General features: G+C 42.0%; 1 protein-coding gene across 3 annotated transcripts in view; it reads right to left on the bottom strand.

Annotated features, from left to right (window-relative positions):
* Positions 1 to 752: 752 nt before the first annotated feature.
* Positions 753 to 26290, bottom strand: part of LOC140560030 (protocadherin-9) — a 413070-nt gene continuing 387532 nt past the window's right edge. For all 3 annotated transcript variants that reach the window (XM_072684022.1, XM_072684021.1, XM_072684023.1), the window contains one exon: positions 753 to 1980. In XM_072684022.1, the coding sequence (XP_072540123.1) occupies positions 1604 to 1980 (377 nt within the window). In that variant the 3' untranslated portion in view covers positions 753 to 1603. The remainder of the gene's footprint in view (positions 1981 to 26290) is intronic.

Below are 26290 nucleotides of genomic sequence, written 5' to 3'. Positions count from 1 at the left end.
TTTTTTTTACTTTGTTCTGTTTGGTCATTTTCTCTTGTGAATTGGAATCTGCCTAACATCAAACATGTTGGGCAATCAGTTGTTGAGAATTTGCGGGTATTTTGCCAGCGACAATTTGCCAGCAACAATTTTGTCGGAACTTGAAGTACAATGCGTAGTTGGTTTTTTTTTTTTTTTTCGTCATGAAGGCACAGTACATGGAAATCCAAAAATACACTCATTTCTCGTTGCAGTGTGTAAAATAACAGGATACGGGATATAAGCAAAGAAATCTTTTTTTTTTTTTAAAGAGGTTGCAAGTACTATTTTCAATTTGAAGCACAGTTTCAATTGAACTTTACAATAAATGACTCATTACTGAAATAAAACATTTAGCCATTTACAAATATATTGCTGTTGAATTGTAACATTGTGTGTTAGGTGTTTTTTTTTCCTCGAGGAAAAGACATCAAGTTTTTCATATCAGTAAGTAGAAATTGAGCGCTTACATCAATAATACAAAATAGTTTTGAAAAAAATATGCTTGCCAGGTCTTGTTGATTAAATGCTGAGTGAAACTGTATGAATCACAGAATGTGGTGTGTTTTTTGTTTTTTCCTTTCTTTTCATTGAAATAGTGGCAGGGAATGTGTGTGTTTATGAGATTCAACTCTTCTTTTCCAGTCGTCTCGTTCTAAAAAGACACGGACAGGAAATATGGCCCCACTCCCCCAACATCCACCCCCCCCCTCCAAAAAAGAACCCAACCCCACTATATGATAAACAATAATAGACAACTGCCATGATCACTGATCTATCCGTGTGATTATTACAAGTACATAAAATTGGTTAGTATTAAGTTATATTTACAAACACGCCAACAATGACAGACTAAACGAGGTATCCACTAACAGTGTATTAGCACAATGCTTTCTCAACTGTGATTTTCCACTTTTCTTGGATGGTGTAGATTAATATAGTCCCAAAACAGCTCAATAACAACCACATCACAATATTTGTATACTGTATATTGGTCAGCCATAATATCTTTTTTTTTAACTGGTATACATAGGGGTAGTCCCACTTCATTTCTCTCTCCTTCTCTCTCTCTTTCAACCTCTCAATCTTATTTGCTTGATCCAACGTTTGCAGTCTCTGTTCTAGATGAAGTTACACACATGTTTTTTTTTCTGTATATGAGAATTTTGCAGCAAATTCCAGACGTTTTTCTTTTTTTTCCTTTTTTTTTTTTCCTCAACATGTCAAGATGGGCATGGACTCCTCAGAATTGCAAATTCTTCAGACATTCCGTGCAAGTTCGGGGTTTGTTTTTCGCATAGTATACTGTATACTGTCCTGCATAAGCGCTTAAAAGTCTAAGTAGTAGTAATCTACTTCCGTACATGTTTACTAATCACATAGCGGTATAGCATCGATCTAACAATAGTTATAATAATAGTAAAAGGACAAAAAGGGACGGAAAAAAGAGAAAAGAGATGGAAGCAAAAGAACAGAAGTGTAGTATAATAATCATAATAATTATAACAATAATTATAATAATAACAACAATAGTGACAATAAGAGTTGTTGGGTGGTTAAACAGGACAACTGCAGAAGCTAGCTCTTAAAGCTGCTGTTCCTTTGGGCTTTCTTGGCCAGAAGCGGTCTGGTAGGATTTCAGGCTGGCCAGAGGAATATCAGCCATGTGACCGCTTCCGTTGGGGCCGAAATGTCCCTCCGAGCTGCCGTAGGCCTTTCTGTCCCCGAATTGCTCCTGACCGCCGCGCTCGCCCTTCCAGCCGCGGCTCAGCGTGTGGCCGTTCAGAAGTTTGTCTTTGGTCCACTCCTTCTGGCCGCCGTAGGAGGATACGGGCGATTTCGGAGACGGATAAGAAGTCAGCCCGGGTGGCATCCAGCAGTTATCCGAGTGGCCCAGCACCAAACACTCCTGCGTGCACATTTCCGTCGCCTCCACCAATCCTCGCGGCCCCAGCGGTCCATCTGTGGAAACAGAGAAATGAAACAAAGGCTGAGAGGAGGCTAATGCGGGTCAGGCAGCAGGGCAGGGAAACTGAGAAATGCTCCACACGGAGTTCAGCTGACCTATCTATGCGCGGTGTTCTTTCATAGCTGCTGTTGTGAGGCTGGACAAGCTTTGCCGAATGTTTTATGTTTGTTTCACTGGAATCTAAAGCTTTCCACCTACTGGACTCTCTGCGCTGTTGTCAACATGTAGCTTGACTTTATTGATATAGCCTGAGGCAACATATAGTACTTTACTATTTGCTGCACTGTCAGTGTACACGGCACTGGTTAAGAGTCTTGATGTGTATGTATAGCTATTTATCCGTGCAGTAAGTCTATATAATAATTCAATACAAAAAAAAAAATGAACCATTAACCATTTCTAAATCTATCCTAGAGGAAGAGCAGTATTTACAGTTACCGTCCAAAGTCTAATTTGATCTACTTAATTACAGAAAATCAGGTGAGTTACTGGTGGAGCTGCTGAACAAATCCATATAGTGACCAAAGAGCACAGAGAAGTCAGCAACCTACCCTGGGCCCTTGAAACTGTGTTCTTCTAACCCACATATCAATACTTGTACTAAACTGTACTGCATTTACGCTCATTTGTTTTATTTGGTTTTGCCAAATAAAAAAGTCAAAAAAGTCAATTCATGTGAAATCTTCTTTTGACACCTTACATGTATTATAATTATAGAGGCGATTCTAAAAACGCTTCCCATTCTTTCTGTTACTGGCTCCATAACTTCTGAATGTGCTTGGACCCCAATAATTAATCATTTGTAATGTAATTTGTGGACGGTGATTCAACCATTATAATAATTACAACAGGCCACAGAAATCAAGGTTTTTATCAGATCGTTCTTTTTTCAGTTTCAGATGAACATGAACCAGAAGCCAGCTGTCTTTTTTGCCAACAATAATAATCATCAGGTTTCTTTTTGAATTAAATACAGAAATTTGAGAATGTTGGAGTGGGAGGTTTGGCAAAACAATGATAGATCTCAATTCTTAGACATGTTCATGGCACAGGGAGTATGCACTGGCACTGTTAAATTTGAAAAACTACCATCAAAAACTTGTCTAAAAACTTCATTATTGTGGTCTTCATTTAAACTTGATGAATATATGATAGATAGATGATGAATCATCTAATTTAACAAGACAAATTATAGTCTTTATACCGAAACATGCAGTTGGTGAGTATCGGTAAGTTTGGACAATATCTACACTCAAGCTGAGAAAAGCATATTGCTTATGACAATAATACAGTTTATTACGATAACTGCAGAGCTATTAGTGCAAGCTATTAAATTAGCCTGCTAGCCAATAAGCATTAAATTTAACACGAGCAAACACTCCACCTGATCTGTCTCAACAACGTGACCTTGCAGACACAGACAAAATGTATATAGTTTCAGATCCACACACTGAGTCACGCTACAACTCAACTGAATCTCTGCCAACATTCACAGCAGTTGCCAAGAAAGAATGTACGGCATGAACAGGTCAATTCAAACATGAGACCCTAACACTTTAAACTGAAGGCTTTTAATTCAGTGATTATTCTGCAGAAATACAAAACATGCCAAGGGCTGAGAGGAGGCTAATCCATGTATAGAAAACGGGCAAGAATGAGAGCAGAGTGCAAGAAAGATTAAGAAATGCTGCAGAGAAGCTCAGTCAACAGAGTTCAAGCCACAAACGGAACCTATAAATGATAGTTTGGCAAAAAGGAAGTCCGTTTTAAAAGCTTAGCCCATCATTTGTGTTGTTGTGCTTGAATGTGTGCTTGAACTGCGGACAGTAGCATCAAAGTGGTTACGACAGTCCACAGAAATCACCAGGTTTACACTTTCCAGGAAAATCACAGAACTACAAATTTACAAAAAATCCTAAAAGCAGTCAATGAACCAAGTTTTGGTTTGGTGTCTAAAGTTTGCTTCTGTCATTTTGCACTGGAGCTACAAAACAAATGTAGCTAACAAGTACAGGGAGCTTGTACCGCTTTTTTGGTATGCAATATTCTCTTGGCCAATGACTGCAGAAAACGTGGGCACTGTAGTTCCATTTCCTTCCGTTCTATAGAAATGAGGCCAGTATTGTCCACCATGTGTTCCCCAAGTATGTGTCTCACAACGTCTTCATTGAGATTACAGTGCAGTCTAAAGGACTAGAAGCAAAGGGTGGTGGATTTTTCCACCGGATACCCAGTTTGTTCAGTGAGTGTTTGTGTGAGCTCTGTTTGCCTACTATGGTCCAGTTTAACCCCAGAGTCAGCAAGCACCGGTGGCTATTCAAAATTCAAAGAAGAAAAATAATGAATTAAAAACGTTATTTGGACTCCAAGATGACAAGACTACAGAGTCCAGCGCGCCTAACTACGCCAACGTCAGCTGGTTGGCTAACAACTAATTAGATCACAATGGCTATTTTACACTAACATCAGCCTGCCATCAGCAGCCAGAGTATGAGAAAGCACAATTGGCCTTGCTGTTCCAGGAGTGGGTTGATGGCACTTCCTCCCCACATCACTCCAGGTGTGATGTTGATCAGCGCAGGCAGACCCTGTAAGCTGTTGAATCAGAGCTGGGGTGCTGCGCTGTCTAGTGATGCTGCATCACCAGCAATGGCTAAAAGAGGGGGTAGCTGACCTCACATGTGCCAGTCATTTGGGGATATTGCTAGTGATAGGGGAAGTTCACGTTGGGTAATTGGCCTTGGAAATTGGGTAAAACCAAAAAAAAACAAACAAACAAAAAAAAAACACAACATGACTGTCAAATGTCTAAACAGTGATAAGAAATGATAAATGGGAGTACTAGCTGATGTGCTACTCCATGTAAACAGAAAGGTCCTGCAGACAGGCTCTAGGCTGTCAATCACTTCATTCCCAAGTGTAATCCCTCCTTCTCACAATGAAGCAAAATAACAATTTTCGGGGGACGTAAAGGGAAATGGAGATGGAAAAAGGGCTGTTTGGTCATTGAAACATATGGGGATGGGCGGAGCTACACATCATAGACCTTTATCACAGTAACTGGGTCATCGTGTCCAGCTTTGAATACCAGTCTGCACACGGGGTTAGGGTTGTAAGAGCTTTAGAGTTTAGGGCTCGGTTTAAGGTTAGTATAAGCTTAAGGGTTGTATCTAGGGTCAGGGTTGGGAGGGCATTACGGTATGAGTTCTTAGAGCCTTGCAGTATATGGCTAGATTCAGGGGTAGGATGTGCTTAAGTCTTGTATATTAGCGTTAGGGTTGGGAGGGCATTCGAGGTTTGAGCTAGGGTTAGGGTTGTGAGAGCTTACACAAACACTGATTCAAACTTGACCTACTTGACCAACATGCTTTCTACAGTCATTGCTCTTGGCCCTTTCAAACCTTATACACCATACGTCATTCTTTAATGAGAAATAACTATAGACTTTGACTTTATAATGCGAACACAGGGCAAATTTGCCGGTACCGGCCTGCAGCAGTATGCACTATGCAAAAAAGGCTCAGCTAATATATGAGCAAAGGCTATCTTGCGTTGGAAAAGTTACTGCAAAACAGACCACCTGTTGACTTTCTTTTCAATTAAACACCTTAGCAGACCTCCAACCAGCCCTGCTGCTCGACTCTGCTGTGTCTTCCTTTCCCCCTTTTCTGCATTTATTCATTCATTCACTTCAGACAACTGATCCGCTCAAATAAAAAATGCAGCCACTCAAGTTTTTGCTTCAACAAAACCTAATTGTGTAAAACAGTGTTGCTTCATTAGAGTGAGTTATTGCAGGATCATGTATTATTCATGGCCAGCCCCAGCCAGCAAGTGTTAATTTATGTTCAGAGAAAACAACAGAGACTTCAGAGAGACCAGCATATTGCTTCATAAAGAGCTGGGTACATTCGCATTAACACATCAAAAGTGAGGGCATTTCCCTTGACATGCACAAACTCTGATCTTCAGTATTAGAGACACTGAGGTTAGACCACTAGGTCCTGCAACCAAATTAAAGCACTAATCAAAACAGAATAATCAAATTTGCAATTTTCCTCTTACGCCAAGCGCAGTCCATCAGCCAGTGTGTTTGCTTCTTTAGTTTGGCTCTGGGGCTGGGTGGATAACTTAGCTGACAAGCAATGGAAGTTCATTAGCAATGGCATTGGGCAAACTGCTACATCATCTAAATCACCACACACTCCAATCAGACTGTTTTGAGGTGTAAAATAGATTTGAATATGTGGTTTCTGACACTTTATGACACACTGTTGTCTATAAACGTGGACAAGATTATGTCAATTAGCCACCCTGAAGCCTGACCATTTTTGCTTGACCTGGCCTTCCCCTGGATCCCCTGTCTGAATAGCAGAGTTGCTCACGGTCTTTAAACGCAGACTGAAGACCCACCTCTTCCGAGAGTACTTGGGCGAATGGAGTGTTGAGTATTATGCTCTCTATACTGACTTTTGTGTTTAGTAGTATCTAATCTTAGAGGAATCTTTTGGATCCTAGTCTATACAAACTAGCTATGGGTATTTTCTGAGTAAACAGTGAAGCACTTTTGTATGTTGCTCTGGATAAGAGCATCTGCTAAATGTCTTACAATGGACAATGTAATTACAGTACGGTATATTAGATACCATCAGCCTCTATATTAGCTCTGTAGCTTTTAGCATGCATTACATGTTAGTTCAATTCACTGTGTAGCTCTTAGCTTATGTTAGATTTACCAACATCAGCCTCGTAGCTTGTGGCTTCCATTTCTTGTTAACTGCATTGACCCCTCAGAAAGCCTTCGGCCTGCTGGCAGGCCCGAAGTGTTATCACACACCTCTGTTCCCAAAGAACAGCCCCACCAGATTGTACAGACATCCCTGTAGTTACTAAGTAATACACACTAGTGTGTTATAAGCCTTGGTGTGTTAAGGGGTTAAGCTGGGAGCTTGTAGCTTACATTATATTTACCTACATTAGCCTCGCAGCTTGCGGCTTCCATTTCTTGTTGGATACATTATGCTGGGAGCTCATGGCATCCATTACTGGTTTTACTTAGCCTTGCAGTACATAGCTTCCATTACTTGTAATCTTCATTAGCTTTGAAGTTCATAGCCTCTATTTCTTGTTAGCTACATTAGGCTGGCAGCTTGTAGCGTCCATTACCTGTTAGCCACGTCAGCAAACTTTAGATACCCAACATGTCTTGGCTAATGAACTGCATTTGGGGTGAGGCAGATATTGGGTGATTTGGTAATTGTATTTTTTTTTTGTTGTTGTTTTTTTTTTTTTTTTGCTGAACTGTTCTTTTGAAAGAACACAGGCCTTCATATTGAAAGTCCCAGATTGATGCCTCTGTATTTTAACACTGCGGTCCCGCTGTGTGTGTTGTGTGCAATCTTTCAGCAGGTGCAGGTTTAGGTCTGGCTGCTAAAGGGGTCGACAGGCTGCGGCTGATAACACACAGAGAGAGAGAGCGAGAGAGAGAGTGTGAACCCTCGCTTTACCACGCTGGAGCACCTCTGCCAAATCCATACAAACCAACACGCTTCAGCACACACTCAAAACTGCAGCGACTCGCAGCCAGTCAGGGCATGAACATGGACCAGAATTGTCTGAGCTTTCCATCAGAAAAGCAGCTTGAGGTGTGTAAAAAAAAAATAATAATAATAAAATAAATAAATAACAATAACAATAACAACAACACTATCACACGTGCACATACACATATTTTATAGGTCTTCCTGGGCACAATCAGCAAAAGTAAGTTTCGATTAAATAGTAAAAAAAAAAATAGGAACTGCATTTCATGAACACCTTGCCAAGTGTGAAGCATGGGGGTGGATCTATCATGCTCAGAATCCACCATGGACTACCTGAGGAGACACAAACTGAAGCTTCTGGAAATGCCCTCAAAGTCTCCTGACCTAAACATCATAGAATGTTTTTTGTGAACAGATCAAGCTGTGCAGCAAGATGACAGAACAACATCTCCGAACTAGAGGTCTTCTGGAAAGAAGAAGAGTGGAAAAAACTTCTAACTACAAGAACTGAAAAGACTTGCAACTGACCAATATAACTACACTGTATGGACAAAAGTATTGGGACACCTGCTCATTCATTGTTTCTTCTGAAATCATTATAATATAAAAAAAAAAAAGTTCCTGCTTTTGTTGGAGTTGAACTGTCTTTACTGTCTAGACAGGAAGGCCTTCTACTAGATTTTGAAGCATCGCTGTGAGAATTTGATTGCATTCGGTGACAAGAGTGTGACGTCAGGATGTTGGATGATCACCACCCCACCACGTCGCAAACGCACCATCCATCATTCCTGAGAACACAGTTGCACTGCTCCACAGCCCAGTGCTGCAAGGCTTTACACCCCTCTTGCCCACGCCTGGCGTGAGGCATGTTGCCCATAGATTCACTGGTTTATGGTCCTATTCTGTTGGCAGTAGTTCTCTTCAGGGACTAGACAAGCTGTGAGTGTGTGCATTTGCTGTGTTACCTGTGTCGGCAATGGGTGCAACTTACAGAAGCTGAATGCGTTCATAAGAAGGGGTGTCCACAATATACCTGCAAACATAAATAGCCCCAACCCTACACATCTTAGCAGTGTATCTTTACAACATGTTTAGTTTAGCTCTTATCTGACTGTTTGATCCAGGAGGAAAACCAACAAAAAATGCATTTCAGTATTGAGGGAGGTTTCCAAACTGCAGTCAGTCCGGATCAATGGGGCAGTTCACTGCATATCAAATTAAAATGCATTGCCAAGCATATTTAAAATTACATTCTGCTCTCTTGTATCACCGTTTCAAAGGGCCTAATCAAATATTGTTCGGTTTAACATAAAAAATATTTCCAATAAAGTGGCACTCAGTGAAACCCTGATGCGGGCTAATATTCCTGGAGCCCAGCTAATGTAATAAAACTGAGACCACTGCAGATTCAGCGCGTCATATTTTGATCTTGAACGAGAGATATAGACAATAAATGGGCTTGGGATTTTAACCCGTGTGCCTTGTCCACGCACTGTCCACATGGAGACAACTAAAAAAGCTCTTCTCTATTTTGTCAAACTGAGGCACGGGATACACTATGCCTAGGACACGGGAAGTGGAAATGCTGAGGGGTGCAACAGCAATCCCTGAGTTCCAGGACTGTGGATAGAAGACTCCAAGATTTCAGCCAGAATGAAACTGATTAAACACCACAAAACTGCAGTAAATACATAAACCCCTTGGTTTCCAACTTTGCATATATAACAATAAGACAATATTTGAGTTTTGACTTGTCAACTGTAATCACTCAATGTCTTTTCATTTTCTTATTGGCTTTACAATAAATGCAGTCTAAAGGAAGCTTTATTTTGATGCTGTTCTCTTACAGCTCAGCGTGGCATCAGATTCAACTCACATTTGACCCCCAAACACTCCAGACTGGACTCAGATTCCAACCCCAAAGACTTGAGATTCAGCTTGAACTTGCATCAAGACTTGAGACTCTTATCAGACTCGAACCCCAGAGACTCAACACTTGACCCCAGAGATATGAGACTTGACTTGGACTTGCACCCAGAAAGTCGACTCAGACTTATACCCCAGAGATTGAAGACTCAACCCTGAAAAGACTAGAGACTCAGCTCGGACTTGTAGCCAGAGACTCTTGACTTAACGCAGACTCAAACCTTAAACACTCTAGACTGAACTTTTCCTTATACCTAAGAGACCAGAGACTCAACTCAGACTGGTAGCCAGAGACACTTGACTTGACTTAGAGAGTTGAGACTTGAAGCTAAGAAACCAGAGACATGATTTAGATTCAAACCCTGGAGACTCGAGAGTTGGCTCAGACTTGCACCCGGAGGCTGGGGACAGCAGTCTGAACCAAATTTATATAGTACCAAATCCATATATCGAAAAAAAATGGTCTCAAACCAAATGCATAAGTTCGATACAAACTAGAAGAGCATGCTAGGATAAACTGATAGGTGTTCAGATGGTGAAGTGCATTCTACAAAGAGCAAGCACTGTGAGCAAAGTGGAGAGGGAGCAGAGTGGTGCTTTAAGGTTGGTGGTTATGGGTGGAAAGTTCAACCCCACATTTCACTTGACACTAAATGGACAGGCAAAAGAAACTACAGCACTGCTTTCTGCACTCATTTATACCAATTCAGCAGAGGCTTTCGGTGTGAGAGCATTAATATATATCTTTAAGCAGAATATATTTAAGGGTGAAATTGTTGGTGTAACAAACAGCCCTCTGGTTTAGATTAGCCACCCTCATTTGTTACTGGTCATCTTGTGACAAGTGGCACATGACAAGCAGATTGGTTTAGAAACCAATAGTTGAGTTTAAGCAACTTGTATAAAGGCCACACGTTGAAGTTTAGTACCTTTTTACAGAGAGACGTGTACCTGAATGTGAAATTGCTGCATAAGCACTTTTTGTTTCTAACTGGCATTTTTTCACTGCTGAAATGTAAATTTTAAACACCAATTAAAAAGCTGTTTGGTGAAGCTTAGCAAGATCATGCTTCCCTACTTGCACGTGTATCTGCATTGTGGCAATTTTTAGTTTTTCATAGCTCTGAAACTTTTCAAATAAGCAATTACTCAACCAGTAATAGCGCTTAGATCAGGCCCAAAAAAATAAATAAATAAATAAATAATAAAAAAAATAAAATCGAGCCAGACCCAACCTGAGCCCGTGCAACATTCTGTCCGTGCCCAACCCGACCCGCCACATAAACTGTCCTTATAAGACTGATTTAAACCCGCCATTTAAGTTAAGTAAAAATAATTAAGGTTAAGTAAAACCTTAACACATAGCTTTTTACCAACAATTCTGAGTTGTTTGAATAAGTGAAATCTGTTTAGAATGATGCTAATAAAACAGTGTAACACTGAAGAAGCAAATACCTGTTTTTAAAACTGTCGATTAAGAACTCCAAATGAATAAAACAACATTGCCAGCAATGATCCACAGGCCTAAACATTGGCAAATTAGACTACAAGATGATATTTGAATGACTTTCATCTACTCTTAATATCGAATATTAATAATCTTAATAATCTTAAAAATAATTTTTCAGAATTTAACAAGGTTTAGGAATATAAAACACTTTCTGAACAAACATTTTTACATTAAGCATATAGCCTCAGTGCAAACACAGAAAACAGGAATACGACTATGCATTGCACAATCGTTAAACTGCAATAGGCCAACAACAATATCATACTGTGCATGTAAAATAAACCAAGATAACATTGGATATTCTTTAAATACTAAAGGCCTATAATAGCCTGTTAACTGGCTATATACAGCGCTGCAGGTCAAGTGTAATGTGGACAGGTGGAGGAGCTCATGTGTGCCTTTTTAGGATCACAGTGTGATTTGTTACCTTGTTATATTGTAATCATCACTGCATAGCTATAAAATTTAGAAATAGCATTAAAAAAATAATATAAAAAAATAATAACTGTCAGACAGTTTTCTTGGGCTCAGGCAGAGAATCTAAACTCTAACCAGTAAATGCTGTTCTTTTAATGTGCAGTTAAACTTTATTATTTTTTGGGGGGGTATTGTTTTATGGTGAGTGCTTGGTGAGATTCTGACTCTAACTCTTAACCCTGGTAATGGGAGCCCAGTGCACTTCCACTACACCACCACAGCTATGAGAGGTGGCTGTATAAACACTGTTGATAAGCAATATAGAAAAAGGGCGGGAAAACAAACAAAGGAAGTGGTGTTTACTCAAACAAAAGACGATGCAACTCAATTTATCCAGCCACGGCTTACAACAAACGCTTTTCTTTTAACTTCAGCTTTTCTTTACTGTTCACAACTCAAACTCTTCTCTTTTTGAACTTCAGCTTTTTTCAATGCTCACAACTTAAACCCACTGTTACCATTCACCCCTCTACAAAGGTGCAACGGGGAATTGTGTTTGGCTGGGTGTATTTATACCGTGCCACACAGGTGGGTCTGGTCAGCATTGATTACCGCTGGGGATTCTGGGGCTTGGAGTTCTTTGCTCCAGCTCCACCAGCTTTCATACTTTGCTGGCCAGGCCCCCTGCTGGTGGCTGACAGTACACACTGCCTGCTCATATATATATATATATATATATATATATATATATATATATATATATATATATGTATATATATATATATATATATATATATATATATATATATATATATATATCAGGATTTAGAGCCATAAATCCTGTGTTTAAGTTGATATGTGTACTCAGTATCAGCAGATGCTAGAAAACTGGTATCGGAAATGAAAAAGTAGTATCGATGCATCCCTAATTATTACATAAATAGTTCAGGAATGGCAATGATAGACTTGATAATGTAGACTTGATAATGGTTTAGAGGCTTTACAAAGGAGTCTAAATCTTTGTGTAATTTGAGGTGGAATTTCTTGTCCAGACAAAGGGAAAAAAAAACGTATGGAACAAATGCCAAAGCAGCATGTACATACTCCTGGTACACTGAACAGAAACACAATGACATCGTAAGGCCAGTAACACTGCACAATGTCACCTGAAATGAAAGATCAGTTTCTCCATGAAAAAAAAACACAACTTCTTTGCAAACTCACAGCGTTCTGCGCTGTGTGTTTTTATCTGCAGGGCTTTACTACTGAAATTACTTCCATATATTACACATCTTTTGACAGATAGATATTCCTCTGCAGACTCCATTTGCCACTGCCAATGTCAGAAAGCTATGGGTTTCTATGTTGTACATATCAAATACACTGCTACTGTCTACATGGAGGCAGCGTTAGCGTATATGGAGTGTAATATTAAAGGTAACGTTTCTAATCCGGGCTACATGTCACTTCCTTACCTCAGCTATAGTCTCTCTTATTCATCACTAAATAGTAATGTGTAAACCATATGCTTCAATCATCACACACTCGCCTAAGGGTTGTAAATCCTTTAGAAGGCTCAAATGAACAGGCCTTTAAGACTGATTAGTAAAAATGAGCGACATGCCTTGTTCAAAAAGCAGTCCATGGTAAAGTGCTCAGTGGAAATGGGCAGGGCTAAACTGTTGTAGACTAAAAAAGTTCATGTGATATATGTAAATATCCAGGTTTCAAAACTGTCCAGGTTTTTAAACTGTTCAGCACATCCAACAATAAAGGCAGCACCACACTTCTTTTATACAGTGATAGATAGAACCAACAGCACACAGAAAGCTACTGCAGTCTCACCATGACCCACATGGACATGCACACAGGGTAGCGACTCTAAGGGCAGATTTAAAGGGGTGTAGCTGACGCTCTTATCCAGACCGTCTTACAAGGTGACCCTCTATATTACAGAGGTGGGACAGGGTAGTCTCAGGGCACAAGGGCGGTTACTGACGTAGCGCAGCATAGTCATCCAGACTGGGAATCGAACCCCAGTCTCTTGCAAGGTGTTATCAATTGCACCATACCACCCATACATGCCAAGCTCCTCATCACTATAACAGTGTGTATGGCTTGCTAGCTCTCAGTAGAGTACGCTGTGCCATTGCACTGCAGACTCGATCTCTCTCTCCCCGAGCTTGAGCTAATACAGTATCAGAACAGCCCTTAAGATGGCATCAGAGATTTCTCTCAGATACAGCAGCGAGTGTAAACTGACAAGAGCATGTTGAAAACAGAGGGGACGACTGAAGGAATTGCCTGTGAGACAGATAAGACTTGTTCGGGGCTGCTAGCGAACGCTTCACTCTGATGAAGGAGTTGTTGGATTGTTTCGGTTAATCTGTTCCCTGGACGATCGCCTCATTTCTCCCTGATCAGACTAATAACACACACCATTTAGTCCTCCAACATCCCACAATCCCTCATTCCTCATCAGGACTGCTACTGAATGGACTGCTGCATTAGCATTCTGCTCTCTCTCTCTCTCTCTCTCTCTCTCTCTCTCTGCATGTCTCTCTCTTTCTTTCTGTCTTTCCTGTCCCACTCTCTTTCTCTTTTGTATTCTCTCTTGCTCTCCTTCATTCCTCTATTTCCCTCTTTCCTTTTTTCCCCACCATTTCCTCCTTTTTTCCTCTTGATCTCTTTTTATTCTCTCCTATTTCTCTCCTTTGTTCCTGTTTCTCTTCTCTCTTGCTCCATCTCTGAGTTTCATTCAATTCAACATTGCCTTATTGGCATAAGAAATATAAGCTCTTGCACTATTTGGCCAGCTCTGCTTAATTCGGTGGTTAGTTGTGTTGTATTCCCTTCCTCCCTAATTTTTCATTACATGAAAGGGTGAGGGTTGACACATGCACACCCAGTCACTGCCTCTTTTCGACCTGCCAGGCAACCAACGTGCTCCGGGTACCCAGCCCTGGCTAGCGGGCACCAGTGCCGGCCAGCATTACACTGAAGTGATGTGGGGCGTGAGAGTCAGCCCACCCTGGAGAGAGCGAGGCCAATTGTGCTCTCTGGGGCTGTGGATGCTGATGGCAGGCAGCATGATCTGGGATTTGAACCAGGGGCCTAAGTCAGCTGGACCATTCAAAGCCCTTTTGCTGAGTCTGACAGCATGAACTGTAATTGGACACTATTACTGCATTTGATCTGCGTATGTCTTTAAGAAGTGTGACAATTTTTTCTATATCGGCCACTTCTACCCTGAAGGAGGTTATGGATTCTTGACCTGAATGGATACACAATAAACACAGCTTTTTCGCATTCACCATTTCTGTCGTTCACACTCAGACAGACTGAATGAAGCAAGAGCAGGATGGTAGGATATCCAGCATCTATTACAGTGTGACGGAGCCCAGTAAGCTAGATCTTCCCTATTTACCTTTCCTCTGTGCTCCCTTCTGTTTCTCTTTCACTTCGTCCTTTTCTGCTCGGGTCTTTGTCTTTTCTGGAAGCGTTTTATTTATTCCTCTAGATGCAGTTAAACTGCTGTAACTGTTGTATTTGGCTCTGCTTTAATAAGACCACCTGCCCAACCCCCACAACCTCGCCACACTTGGTCTAAGGCTGAAAGTTAAAGGAAAGCTTTGGAGAGTTTTCTGATTGCTCGGACTGAGGATGAGGATGATTACCACCCCCCTCCTCTCCCCTCCCCTCCCCTCGCTGCGGTCACGGCCGAGTCCCTATCAGTCCTGATAATGGGCTGCGGGAACGGCACGCAGCACGGCATTATGGGACTGACACCGGGAATCATGGGGGATGAATTAGAGGCTGAATCGCGGTGACAGGAAAATGAATTTTACAAATGAGATCGGAAAGAGAGATGGTGGTGGACGATGGGGGAAGAGGGGAAAAGAGAGAGAGAGAGAGAGAGAGAGAGAGAGAGAGATGTGGGAAGAACAGAGAAGGGGGAGCCAGAAGCCAGGGCAATTGAAAGAGAAGGAGACAGAGAATGGGAGAATGGGAGTGAAAGACAGAGGGAGGAGAAAAAGAGGCAGAAAATGTGTGTGTGTGTGTGTGTGTATGTGTGTGTGTGTGTGAGAGAGAGTGTGAACTTGCCCTACACTTTCCCTTGTAACAGCACATTACTTGTGGGAGAGCTTTCAAACCGCAGTAACGTTACGGTGAATTTGAAGGGATTTTCGATTTGGGACGGCCGACCCAGGCTCACCATAAGAGAGGGAGGAACAGAGGAAAAGAAGAGGTAAAAAAGGTCCTCTTTTCACTGAAGAACACAATTTCACCCCCGGAATGTGGAGTGCAAATACATTTTCTTCATTTGAATGGCCTCTTCCTCATCTGAATACATTCCCTACTTCTGAAAGGATATTTTTCCCAGCCTGTCTGAGCTGGCCTTCCTGAATCAGCATCGGAATCATTAAAATCTCAACAGAATGAAGGTTTTTCTCATATTTATTCATTTGTAGTTATTTTTAAGAAGGCTCGGACCCTCACCTCAAGCCATGTCTTTATATTTATTTGGGGTGTCAAATGCAGTGAAACTATCTGCATCTGTATCAGTTCAGTGCTCCAAACAACTGTCTGTGTTTGGATTTCATGTATTCAAATGCCTTTTAATACTAAAGTCTGAAAAATCCTTTTGTAGACTTTGTCTGATCCCCACTTGTAGCTATTATCTAGTGAGCTCAGTATATTTACTGCAGCTACGGTTAAGTAGCTCAAGACTAGGCTGCTCTGGAAACCAACCAAAGTCATTGTTATATTTTCTTCTAATATTTCTCTGACAGCTTTTAGCATCATATTTACTGTTATGAAAAACATACTTTTTCAGCGCATACAGTACATGTGGGTAACTGGAGCGCCTACCAACCCTCAAGCTGTGAAGAAGACTGCCCTGAATTTAGACCTCGGCAACTCACAAAAACTGACATTCAACAAGCCATTCAGATTTGGCTGCTCTTCCTAGACCGAAGCCATATAGGTGCTGACCCTTTAACATTATCACAAAGTTAACACTAGGGCTTTGGTTCTGCTTCCTGGTTAAGATTTTGCTCTGTCAAGTTTACAAAATTCACATGCTAACATGTACAAGCAACCCCTTACTACCAGGCTAACGGAAACTAGCAACATCTTCGCGGGGCTGACACATAAATAAAAGCTACATTTAAGGAGTGCTGTATTAAGCCACACCCCTATCCTGCCGCCTCTTCTGAGACAGCCAATGAGAGCAGTGATCATTAATGTACAAAATTAAAAATACAAAAATATGATGTGTTACTAGGTTTCCACTCTTCACTGTTGTCTTTCAGAAAACACAGGGAACTCAACTAAATTGGGAATAGAATTTGATATGCAGTGATTATAGTTCTCTAAATCTCTTCAGAAAAGTGACCTTGAGTGTCTTGACAGCTTAGTGTTAGCTGTAGTGTGTTGGCTTGCTAAAGGGAGTCCACCGTTTAGCGACAAAGAGTGTTACATATGTTTATGTAGTTTTGCACATCTGTATGCATGTTTAATAGGTACAGTATGTCCCTTCTGCATATGTGGACGTAAAGGTGTGCACGTGGGTGTGCGAGTGTGGGCAATAAATATGAAATTCCTCAATAAATAAATATATAAAATCGGACAATAGGCTCATTATCTCAGTCTGTGTGCACGGGACTTGCTCCAGATCCGACGTTTTCGTGTTCTGGTCTTGAAAGGCCTGTATGTGTGTGTGCGAGCACGTGTGTGAGTGCACAGTGGTATTAGTCATTTTCAACCAGAACCATTCGATCATTTGCTTCGGCCCTATTTTCTGCTTTGCCTCTTCCGTAATGATACCATTTCTATCAGCGAGTGAGATTGATTGGGCTGAATGACCTCGCAGTCCTGCCACGTTAACTAAATTACCCCGGCTCTAAAGTGTCCCCCAGCCCACTTCATTTCTGATTTTCTATTCCGCTGACAGGGCCGCGTCTGCCATTAACATGCAGATTGGAGCTCCAGGAGACACGTTTTTGAACAGGCATTCGCACAGGCAGCCCTTATCATCCATCACTTCGCAATGAGGCCCAAAACAATGCCTGATTGGGACTAGTTTTGAACCAAAGAACAGAAGCTCTCACTGTATCTTTTAGAGCACGGCAGATGATGCTGAATATGGCTTTGTCTTGGGAAACGAACTAATCTAAACACACTGAAAAACGTTAACAGCGGAAAAAGCCTGATCTGTTCAAGTTCATACTGCAATGGGACAACAGCTACTTGTGCCCACACACCCTGAATGGTTGGACGACTGGAGACTGACAGTTTTCCACAAGGGGGTGCTATTACCTGGTTACACCTGCCATTAACTAGCAGCTCAAATGATCCGATCGTAAGTGATCAGCCCCAGGAACAAGTGTGGACGATATACACTATATGGACAAAAGTATTGGGACATCTGCTCGTTCATTGTTTCTGCTGGAATCAAGGGTATTAAAATAAGGGATTATCTTGCTTTTGTTGGAGTACTGTCTCTACTGTCCAGGGAAGAAGGCTTTATACTAGATTTTTGGGAGGAATATTGCTGTGGGGATTTGAATGCATTCAGCAACAAGAGCCTTAGTGAGGTCAGGATGTTCCCAACTCATCCCAAAAGTATTGACTGAAGCACCATCCATTATTGCAGAGAACACAGTTCCACTGCTCCACACATCAGTGCTGGAGGGTTTTACACCCCTCTAGCCCATGCCTGGCATTGGTCATGCATGGTGCCAATAGGTTAATGTGTATCTGCTCCAGAGAGTCCTATTTTATTGGCAATATTTCTGTACAGGGACTAGACGGGAAGCAGTGTGTGTGTTTATTTGCACATCTGTGTCAGTAATGGGTGCATTTGTAGTAAACACATGTCCGAGGCTAGGCTAGGCTAAGGGATAATGGCGATTCAGGAGGCTAGTCGAACTCAGAACCTGTGCAAAGACAACTGAAAGACTCCCATCTGTTTACAAGGCTAATTTGCCAAATATTTGCAAGGCGCTTCACGCCCCAGGCATGCAGCCATAGAAATCTGTAGAGTCCTGGGCTGTCAGAGCCCAGTGAACACAGCCTCTTTTGGAACGCGAGCAAGAATTCATGGGACATTTCAGTGTTATTCAGGTTTTTTTTATGCAACAGGAGCCCAACAGGTACTCCATCACAGATCATGGATCTTTCAGTTGTCTTGGTTCTGCCTATAAGCCTTACCTTTACTAAAGAACAGTTGAAGGAGCCTTTTCCGATAAGGGCTGCCCACATGATCAGCAAAGTGCTGTTTTATGCTAACCAGATTTGTTCCTCATGCATTTGAAAAGTGAAACTTTCAAAAGTATGCGAGGTGTCCTCGAACGTTTGACATGCGGTGTACCAAACCCAAGCTATGCATGGAGTCACTCTGACAGGTTGTTTAATTGATTGAAGCGATTCTCCCATAGAAACACGCAGCAGCGCATTGAAACCATTGGTGCTCGGATAACGTATTGCTGAATCTATTAGTTCAGATGCTAAGACGGCATGACTAAAGCGGCCTTATTTTTACAGCCCAAAAGAGCTTTAGAAGAAGATTATCATATCTGAGAAAAATGATTCGCACTTCATTTCAGGGAACATGTATAGCTGCTCCGCGATCAAAGGTTACATCTTAGGTTGGATTTGAATTGAAAGTTATAAAATTACTTTTCGCTCCACTACTGCGCCACTGTAAAGGTCAAGGCATCCAAGGTGAATTCAATCAGGACCGCAAAACAGTGTACACCTTCAACCTCGATTTAAGGAGCGCACAGAAGAGAAGAAGGAGATCAGTTTAAAGGAAACACTCTCCAGCACTCCTATATGTATTTCTCCACCCTCCTCCTCCTCCTCCTCCATATACAGTATATCGTGTTTACAAGTATGCGCTGTGAATGATTTATTCCTTCATGAATAAGCCCCATTCACCAGCGCAGTGACCTACATAAAGTCAACTCTATCGTCCTCGTCAGAGAAAAATACAAGGCTTTTGTTGTGTAAAATACAGTGTTGTTCTGTATTTTAGCTTTGGCCATCCATCCTTTTATTCGGAGCCACTCGCTTCCCGCCTGTGCCGCTGTTGAATATGAATGAGTCCGGAGCTTTGCTGTTGCTGCTGCTTGAGTTTCGGATGATAACCACGGCTACGGTGCGCACAGAAAAAAAAAAAAAATAAATAAAAAAACAGGAACTATCACATCATCACAGTTCTATGGAGTTTGACACCTCCTCATTCATACAGCAGCTTCCCTCTGAAAGGGAAATCAGATAACGCGAGCTAAACACACACCGAAAAACTTTTTAGCAACCATGACATCAATTACAGAGATATTTCGGGAAGGAAAATCTAATTTACTCAATCTTCCCCCTTTCCCCAGCCATGACATTGGAGGTGTCTGAAGTTCACTTCTCTAGATTTGCACTGGAGCGATGAGGCTGCTGTAGCGCAGTGGTGCATAGTTACCCTAACTCAGAGAGCCAGATATACGAACCTCTGTATGTGTAAAAGGCATAAGAATGATTTAAAAACCCTTCCTGTTCTCTTTCCTGTTTTTGCAGATCTGGTAATCATATGGATCCACCTGCGATTAAGCTCCGCCCATATTATGTGAGGTCATGAACTACAAACCACGCACAATAAAATGCTACAAAAATACTACTTACACCAATCAGCCATTACATTAACACAGGTGAAGTGATAAACATTGATGATCTTAAGCTACAGTGGCATCTGTCAAGGGGTGGGATATATTAGGCAGCAAGTGAACGGTCAGTTTTTGAGGGTGATGTTTTACACATCACCTTCGAGAACTGATTGTTGACTGTTGACGGGCAAGCATAAGAATCTGAGACATAAGTCATCAGGCAGGTATTGTGGGGTGTTCCCGGTATGCAGCGGTCAGTACCAACCAACAGTGCTCCAAGAAAGACAATGGATTAACCGATGACAGGGTCATGGGCCCCCAAGGCTCATTGATGCGATCATTAGAGGCCCCACCTCATGACTTACAGTGCTTACAGGATATGCTGATTGGTACGCCTTGGTGCCAGATACTGTAGGACACTTTTGTGGAGTCCATGCCATGTCTCAAATGCTCAGATTTGTTGTTACTCAATATTTGGCAAGGGGTATTGATGTTATGGCTGATCGGTGTAGCTTGCAAGGAAGTAATATATGGCAGTTATTAGCACTTCTGTGAACAATTTGACTGACTTCTATTTCCATATTTTTCTGTTGTGCTATCCACACTCGATCAGGGTAGGTTTTCAGTTTTCCTTGCCATTGGATTGCTGAGCTGGGTCTCTGAGCTGGAACCCTGAACTTAAACCACAGCAGAAAAAGAGTAAGCACATCATGTGACACATCATTCGAATAATGTTCCATGTCCATGGTGTGGGGGGTCTTGTACAAATACAGTAGGAGAAGCATCCTGAAGCCATTCACATGTATGTCCATCTGAATGACTGACTCCACTTAGGTTTAAAAGAAACCTAGGGCAGCACTGTATTTTGAAGGTCTACTGTAGATGCCTTCTAGATGTCTTGTCCCTTTATTCTCCCTCTTAGTCCTGGTTAGTGTCCATAGATGTGACTTACAGGTCACAGTATCAGCACTGAACTGTAATCATGCACTACGTCTTGATGAATGAGCTGCATGTTTCATATACACTGTGTCATTTTCATTTCTGTTCGGTCATTTTCCACTATACTCAAGTGCTCCCAGGGGCATGAGGAGGCGGAGCCTGCTACTGTCAGTGTGCCATTTACGCTGAAAGTGACCGATCACATCATCTCTGTGGACCAAGGCCAGTGACTGCTTAGTTGAACAGTCTTTACTGTACATGTCTATCTGACTACAGCTCTAACTTTCTGCATTTACGCAATATTCTTAGGTATGGTTGGGCTTTGGGTATCTCTGGCCAAAGTGGTGGACTCAATGCAGTGCTGAGAATGACCCACCACCTGAATAAGGCGGCCCAAATGTGGGGTCCTGACCATTGAAGAGCAGGGTGAAAGGAGGCTAGCAAAGTATGCAGAAAAACAGATGGACTATAATCTGTACTTACAGAACGACAAAGTGCTCCTATATGGTAAGCAGAGCTGATAAAACTGGGCCGAGTTTATTGCATACCATGGGTGGTCCTAATATTCTGACATGACTGTGTGTATGGTAAGTGTTCTAAAACTGGCTAAGGTCTCAGTTTGCTCGCAAAACAGCCTCAACTGTTTCCACAGGATTTTTCAGGAGCATCTTCAAGCTCCTCAATCTCCCTTTCTACACTGACCACTGCATACCAGAAACACCCCACAACACCTGCCTGATGTTTTGGAGCTGTTCTGACCCAGTCGTCTAGCCATCACAATCTGTCTCTTTTCAGAAGTGGCTCAGATTATGCTTACCCATTTTTCTGCTTTTAGCACGTCACTGTCAAGAACTGACTCTTCACTTGCTGCCTAACATAGTCACCCCTTGACAAATGCTATAGATGCTCACTTCACCTGTGAGTGGTGCTAATGTTATGGCTGATTGGTGTCTGTATGTTTTACCAGCAGTTCAGCTTCCCTTGCTGACCTCCAGTCAGTGTGAACACATCACACACACATCAGCACCTCTCAGCTCACGTCACACACGTTGAACTCGCACTCGGCTCACGTCACACACTAGCGTCAACTTGCAAGACAACGGCTGAGTAGAGGAGAGAGAGAGTGTATGTGTGTGGTCAGAGTTGGTTACAGCTGCAGCCCTGTAGATGCTGTGCTTTTTATTTTTGTACTTTTTCTAATGAATGGATTATATAGTATCGTTGCTTTTGTGTATGAGACTAAATGACTTCAACTTTATGTACATAAAATTACATTTATTATTTTATTTATTTCTATTTATGGGTTTAGTACTTAGTACATAGGTATATAAATAAGAATATAGAGATGTTGTCATGGCTTGTACGGCTAGACCAAGAGGGATGAACACTTGCAGAGATGGATACAAAGCAAGCGGGTTTATTAAACAAAACGAGGGATATGAAAAACGTGAGCAGCAACTAGAGGTAAAACAAGAAACAGAACCTGAACGTGACTAACAAAATGGCGAATACAACAAACCTGGGACTGGAAGCAGCCGGGAGCAGAGCTAGCGTTAAAGGAAAACAAAGAGGGAACAGAAAGAGGGAACCTGAAAGAAACCCTACAGGCAGAGCCTGGGCTACAGGGGCATTAAAGTAAACAGAGGCTAGACCCGCACTGTATAAACAAAAGAGGGGTAGCTGGTGAACCAGCCGCTAGACCAAACGGCGAGGCCGACCTAACCTGAATATCACCGTGCCGCCGTGAACGTGGGTCGCCTTGCTTGAACATGGATCGCCTGGAAACCTGGACAGGAAGCGAGCGTGCCTCGGTTGCCACGAGAGTTGATGGGAGACCTACTCCTGATCGTGAGTCGAGAACCAGAGCTGACCTGAACACACCGGTAACGCGCGAGGAACCTCAGGGCGTCATAGAGATTCAAGATGAGTCAGTTCTCGTCAGAGAATCAAGGGGTTGAAGCTCCTTAAGTACCCCCAGTCCCAGGTGAAACACATGAGCAATGAATCAACATACATGAACACAAATGAACAGAAACAAACCGGAAGTCCTTATTTGGACCTGTGGGTGGCGGCTCAGCATCACCCCGGGGGAGGGCAGTGCCTGACAGTTGTCCAATTTCTTTATTTACCCCTCATAATTGTTTTATTTTTATATTTGACAGTTTAATAAAATTTTACTAATGAAGCTGTGTCAGCTCACTGTGATGGCTTTTAAAATTATTAACCAAAGAAACAGCAGCCTAAAAAATTACTATTAAAATTAAAATGAATTTACTGATTGCTTGTTTCGACCAGACAATTAGACAAATCTGATCTCCGCCAATTTCAAATGTGCACCCCTGATATTATACACAAACAAAAAGATCTTACAGTGTGTTGTTGGTAACAGTACAGCATTGTGGTAAACAGGGGGTATGTTCTCAAGAATTTGACACAAAGATTCACAAAGAAGGAAAAGAAAATATTGATTGCATCATTATTGTCATCATATCTATGTATATTGCTGTTACACTATGAGAATGTCAGGCTCAGGCAGTGTAAACCCTGGTGAAGAAAGTTAACTGTAAACACAGGTACAAGGTAAAAGCTTTGCCCTTTTAGATGCGGATATTACTCTCTGGTCTTGTAAATATTCCACTCACAGTGCTGATACTAATCAGAAGAGAGTGATCCAACAGCACAGACATCCCCACCACCCCCACCTATACCAGCACTAACTACAGAAATAACAGTTGGATTAGTCAAACTTTTGTATAGGGCCCTTCTCAGACTGAGGGGCAGAACCAAGTTCTTGACATTCGCACATACCTCTATTACAAACACGGTTCTTTATGGAACTCAACTGGGCTCTTCTTTAGCAATGTTTCTCAACCCTGGTCCTGGAAGAGTGCTTTCCCTGCCCCTGAACGAATCAGCTCATTAACAAGCCCTTTCAGAGTTGCAGGGGGTGTGCTAGGGCAGAGAAACCTCTAAAATGTGCAGGGGGGTGTGCCGCCAGGACCAGGGTTGAGTTTTTACATGTTTTATATTATATATATGTTTGTTTGTTTTTCTTAGTTTATTACAAATAGAATTGGACGCTCCAGAGCAGTCACACATCACCCTGAGGTCACCATATCCAATTAAACCAGCATTGGGCTGTGGAGCGGTAAGGCTGCATTCTCTGGAGAGATGGAGCGCCATCTAATACCTGTAGGATGAGTCAGAGTGACGTTTGTGATCCAGAACTAATCATCCAACATCAGTGCCTGATCAATTAATTCCTCACAGCCATGTTCTAACGTGTAGCGTAAACCCTTCCCAGAAGAATAGGCAGTTACAGCAGTGGAGGATGATCAAAATCCATACTAAAGTCCTTGATTTCAGAAGAAATGTTGGAATATACATAGTGGACAATATAATACTAAGACTGGGGAATAGTGTTGAAGGGGGAAAAAACTACATTCAGGCAAACCGACAGATAGATATGCAGAGAGACAGAGAAATAGACAGATGGACAGAGAGATAGACAGGAGAAATACACAGTTAACAACCTGACGTCACACAGAGCGAGTGCGTGCTATTTCAGGCTGATCTGTTTCAGAATCAGATTGGATTCATTCTTGATTCCAATCCGGAATTTTCTGCTGATGTCAATAACGATATACCATCTCTAATATTCATGCATATATCATCACTGTCACAACAAGACCCTGGTTCTCCAAAAGGTAACTTATATTGGGAAGGAAATACATTCTTAACTCTCCATGTAAATCAATGTAACACAATTTTACTCCAGGTCATTTCAGGCCTGTTCTGTTGCTCCATTTATGTATGTTCATATAGCGTTATGAGCCGCTGACATTGGCACATGGTGGTTTGTACATAGGGATTCTAATGACTGCAGTCAGTTATTTTAAGCCCTTAAACAGCATATGGCCTGCCAGGAGACCAAAAGCGTTACTACAAACTTCTATTACCAGAGAACAGCCCTTTAGTTACTGAGTAATACACCTTAGTGTACTAAGCCTTGGAGTGTTGAGGGGTAATGTTGCACCTATTGCCTAATGTCAGCACTGAGCTGTGCTCTACGGAATGATGGAGCTCCATCCAATACTTTTTTCGAGTTGGGGATGAGGCGGGGTGGTGATCATTCAACATCCAATGCCTGTCGCTGAATGCAATCAAATCCTTACAACAATCAATGCTCCAGCATCTAGTAGAAGGCCTTTGCTGGAGAAACAATATATACTATTCACTTTCTCTCTTACACACACACACAGGCCCTACAGCAGTGTGTGTAGACATCTTCCCTACTGTTTGTTGGAGGACAATATGTGCTTCAATATGTACTATGTACTGAGTGGGAGAATTACACAGCCTGTGGAGTGTGTGTGTGTGTGTGTGTGTGTGTGTGTGTGTGTGTGTGTGTGTGTGTGTGTGTTTGTGTGTGTGTGTACGTGCCACCCAGTCCCATATGAACCAAACAAACAACGACTCAACAGAGCAGCCAGAATTACATCAGCTTCTATTATTGTAAAACACAGAGAAATCCAGCAGGACAGTAGGACAGAGTGACACTGCCTCCTATCATGGAATATTGGAGTTTTCCTTGCTTTCTGAAGCGAGTAAGTGTGAGGCACTGCTGAAGTACAGCTTATACAGCCCATATGCGCAAACTAAGCTGCACAAACAGCTTGTACTGAATTTCTAATGGGTGGATTTAGTGCCATCTATTTAGTCTACAGGAGTTTAGCCACCCCGATTCAGCCTACAGCAGTTTAGCTTCACCCATTCAGGATATAGCAGTTTAGCTACACTCGGTCAGGTTATCCATATCTATCCAGCCTACAGCAGTTTAGTTTCCCCTATTCTGTCTACGGCAGTTTATAACCACTTATTTAGCCTACAGCAGTTTAGCCCCACCTATTCAGCCTACAGCAGTTTAGCCCCACCCATTCAGCCTAAAGCAGTTTAGCCACATCCATTCAGCCTTCGGCAGTTTAGCCACACTTATTCAGCTTACAGCAGTTTAGCCCCACCTATTCAGCCTACAGCAGTTTAGCCCCACCTACTCAGCCTACATCAGTTTAGTCCCACCCATTCAGTCCACAGCAGTTTAGTCCCACCCATTCAGCCTAAAGCAGTTTAGCCACACCCATTCAGCCTAAAGCAGTTTAGCCATACCTATTCAGCCTACAGTAGTTTAGCCATACTTATTCAGCCTACAGCAGTTTAGCTTCCCCTATTCAGCCTACAGCAGTTTAGCCCCACCCATTCAGCCTACATCAGTTTAGCCCCACCCATTAAGTCCACAGCAGATTAGCCA

Source organism: Salminus brasiliensis, chromosome 7, assembly GCF_030463535.1.
Source record: "Salminus brasiliensis chromosome 7, fSalBra1.hap2, whole genome shotgun sequence".
Taxonomy (NCBI): domain Eukaryota; kingdom Metazoa; phylum Chordata; class Actinopteri; order Characiformes; family Bryconidae; genus Salminus; species Salminus brasiliensis.
This window is presented reverse-complemented; position numbering and strand designations above follow the sequence as displayed.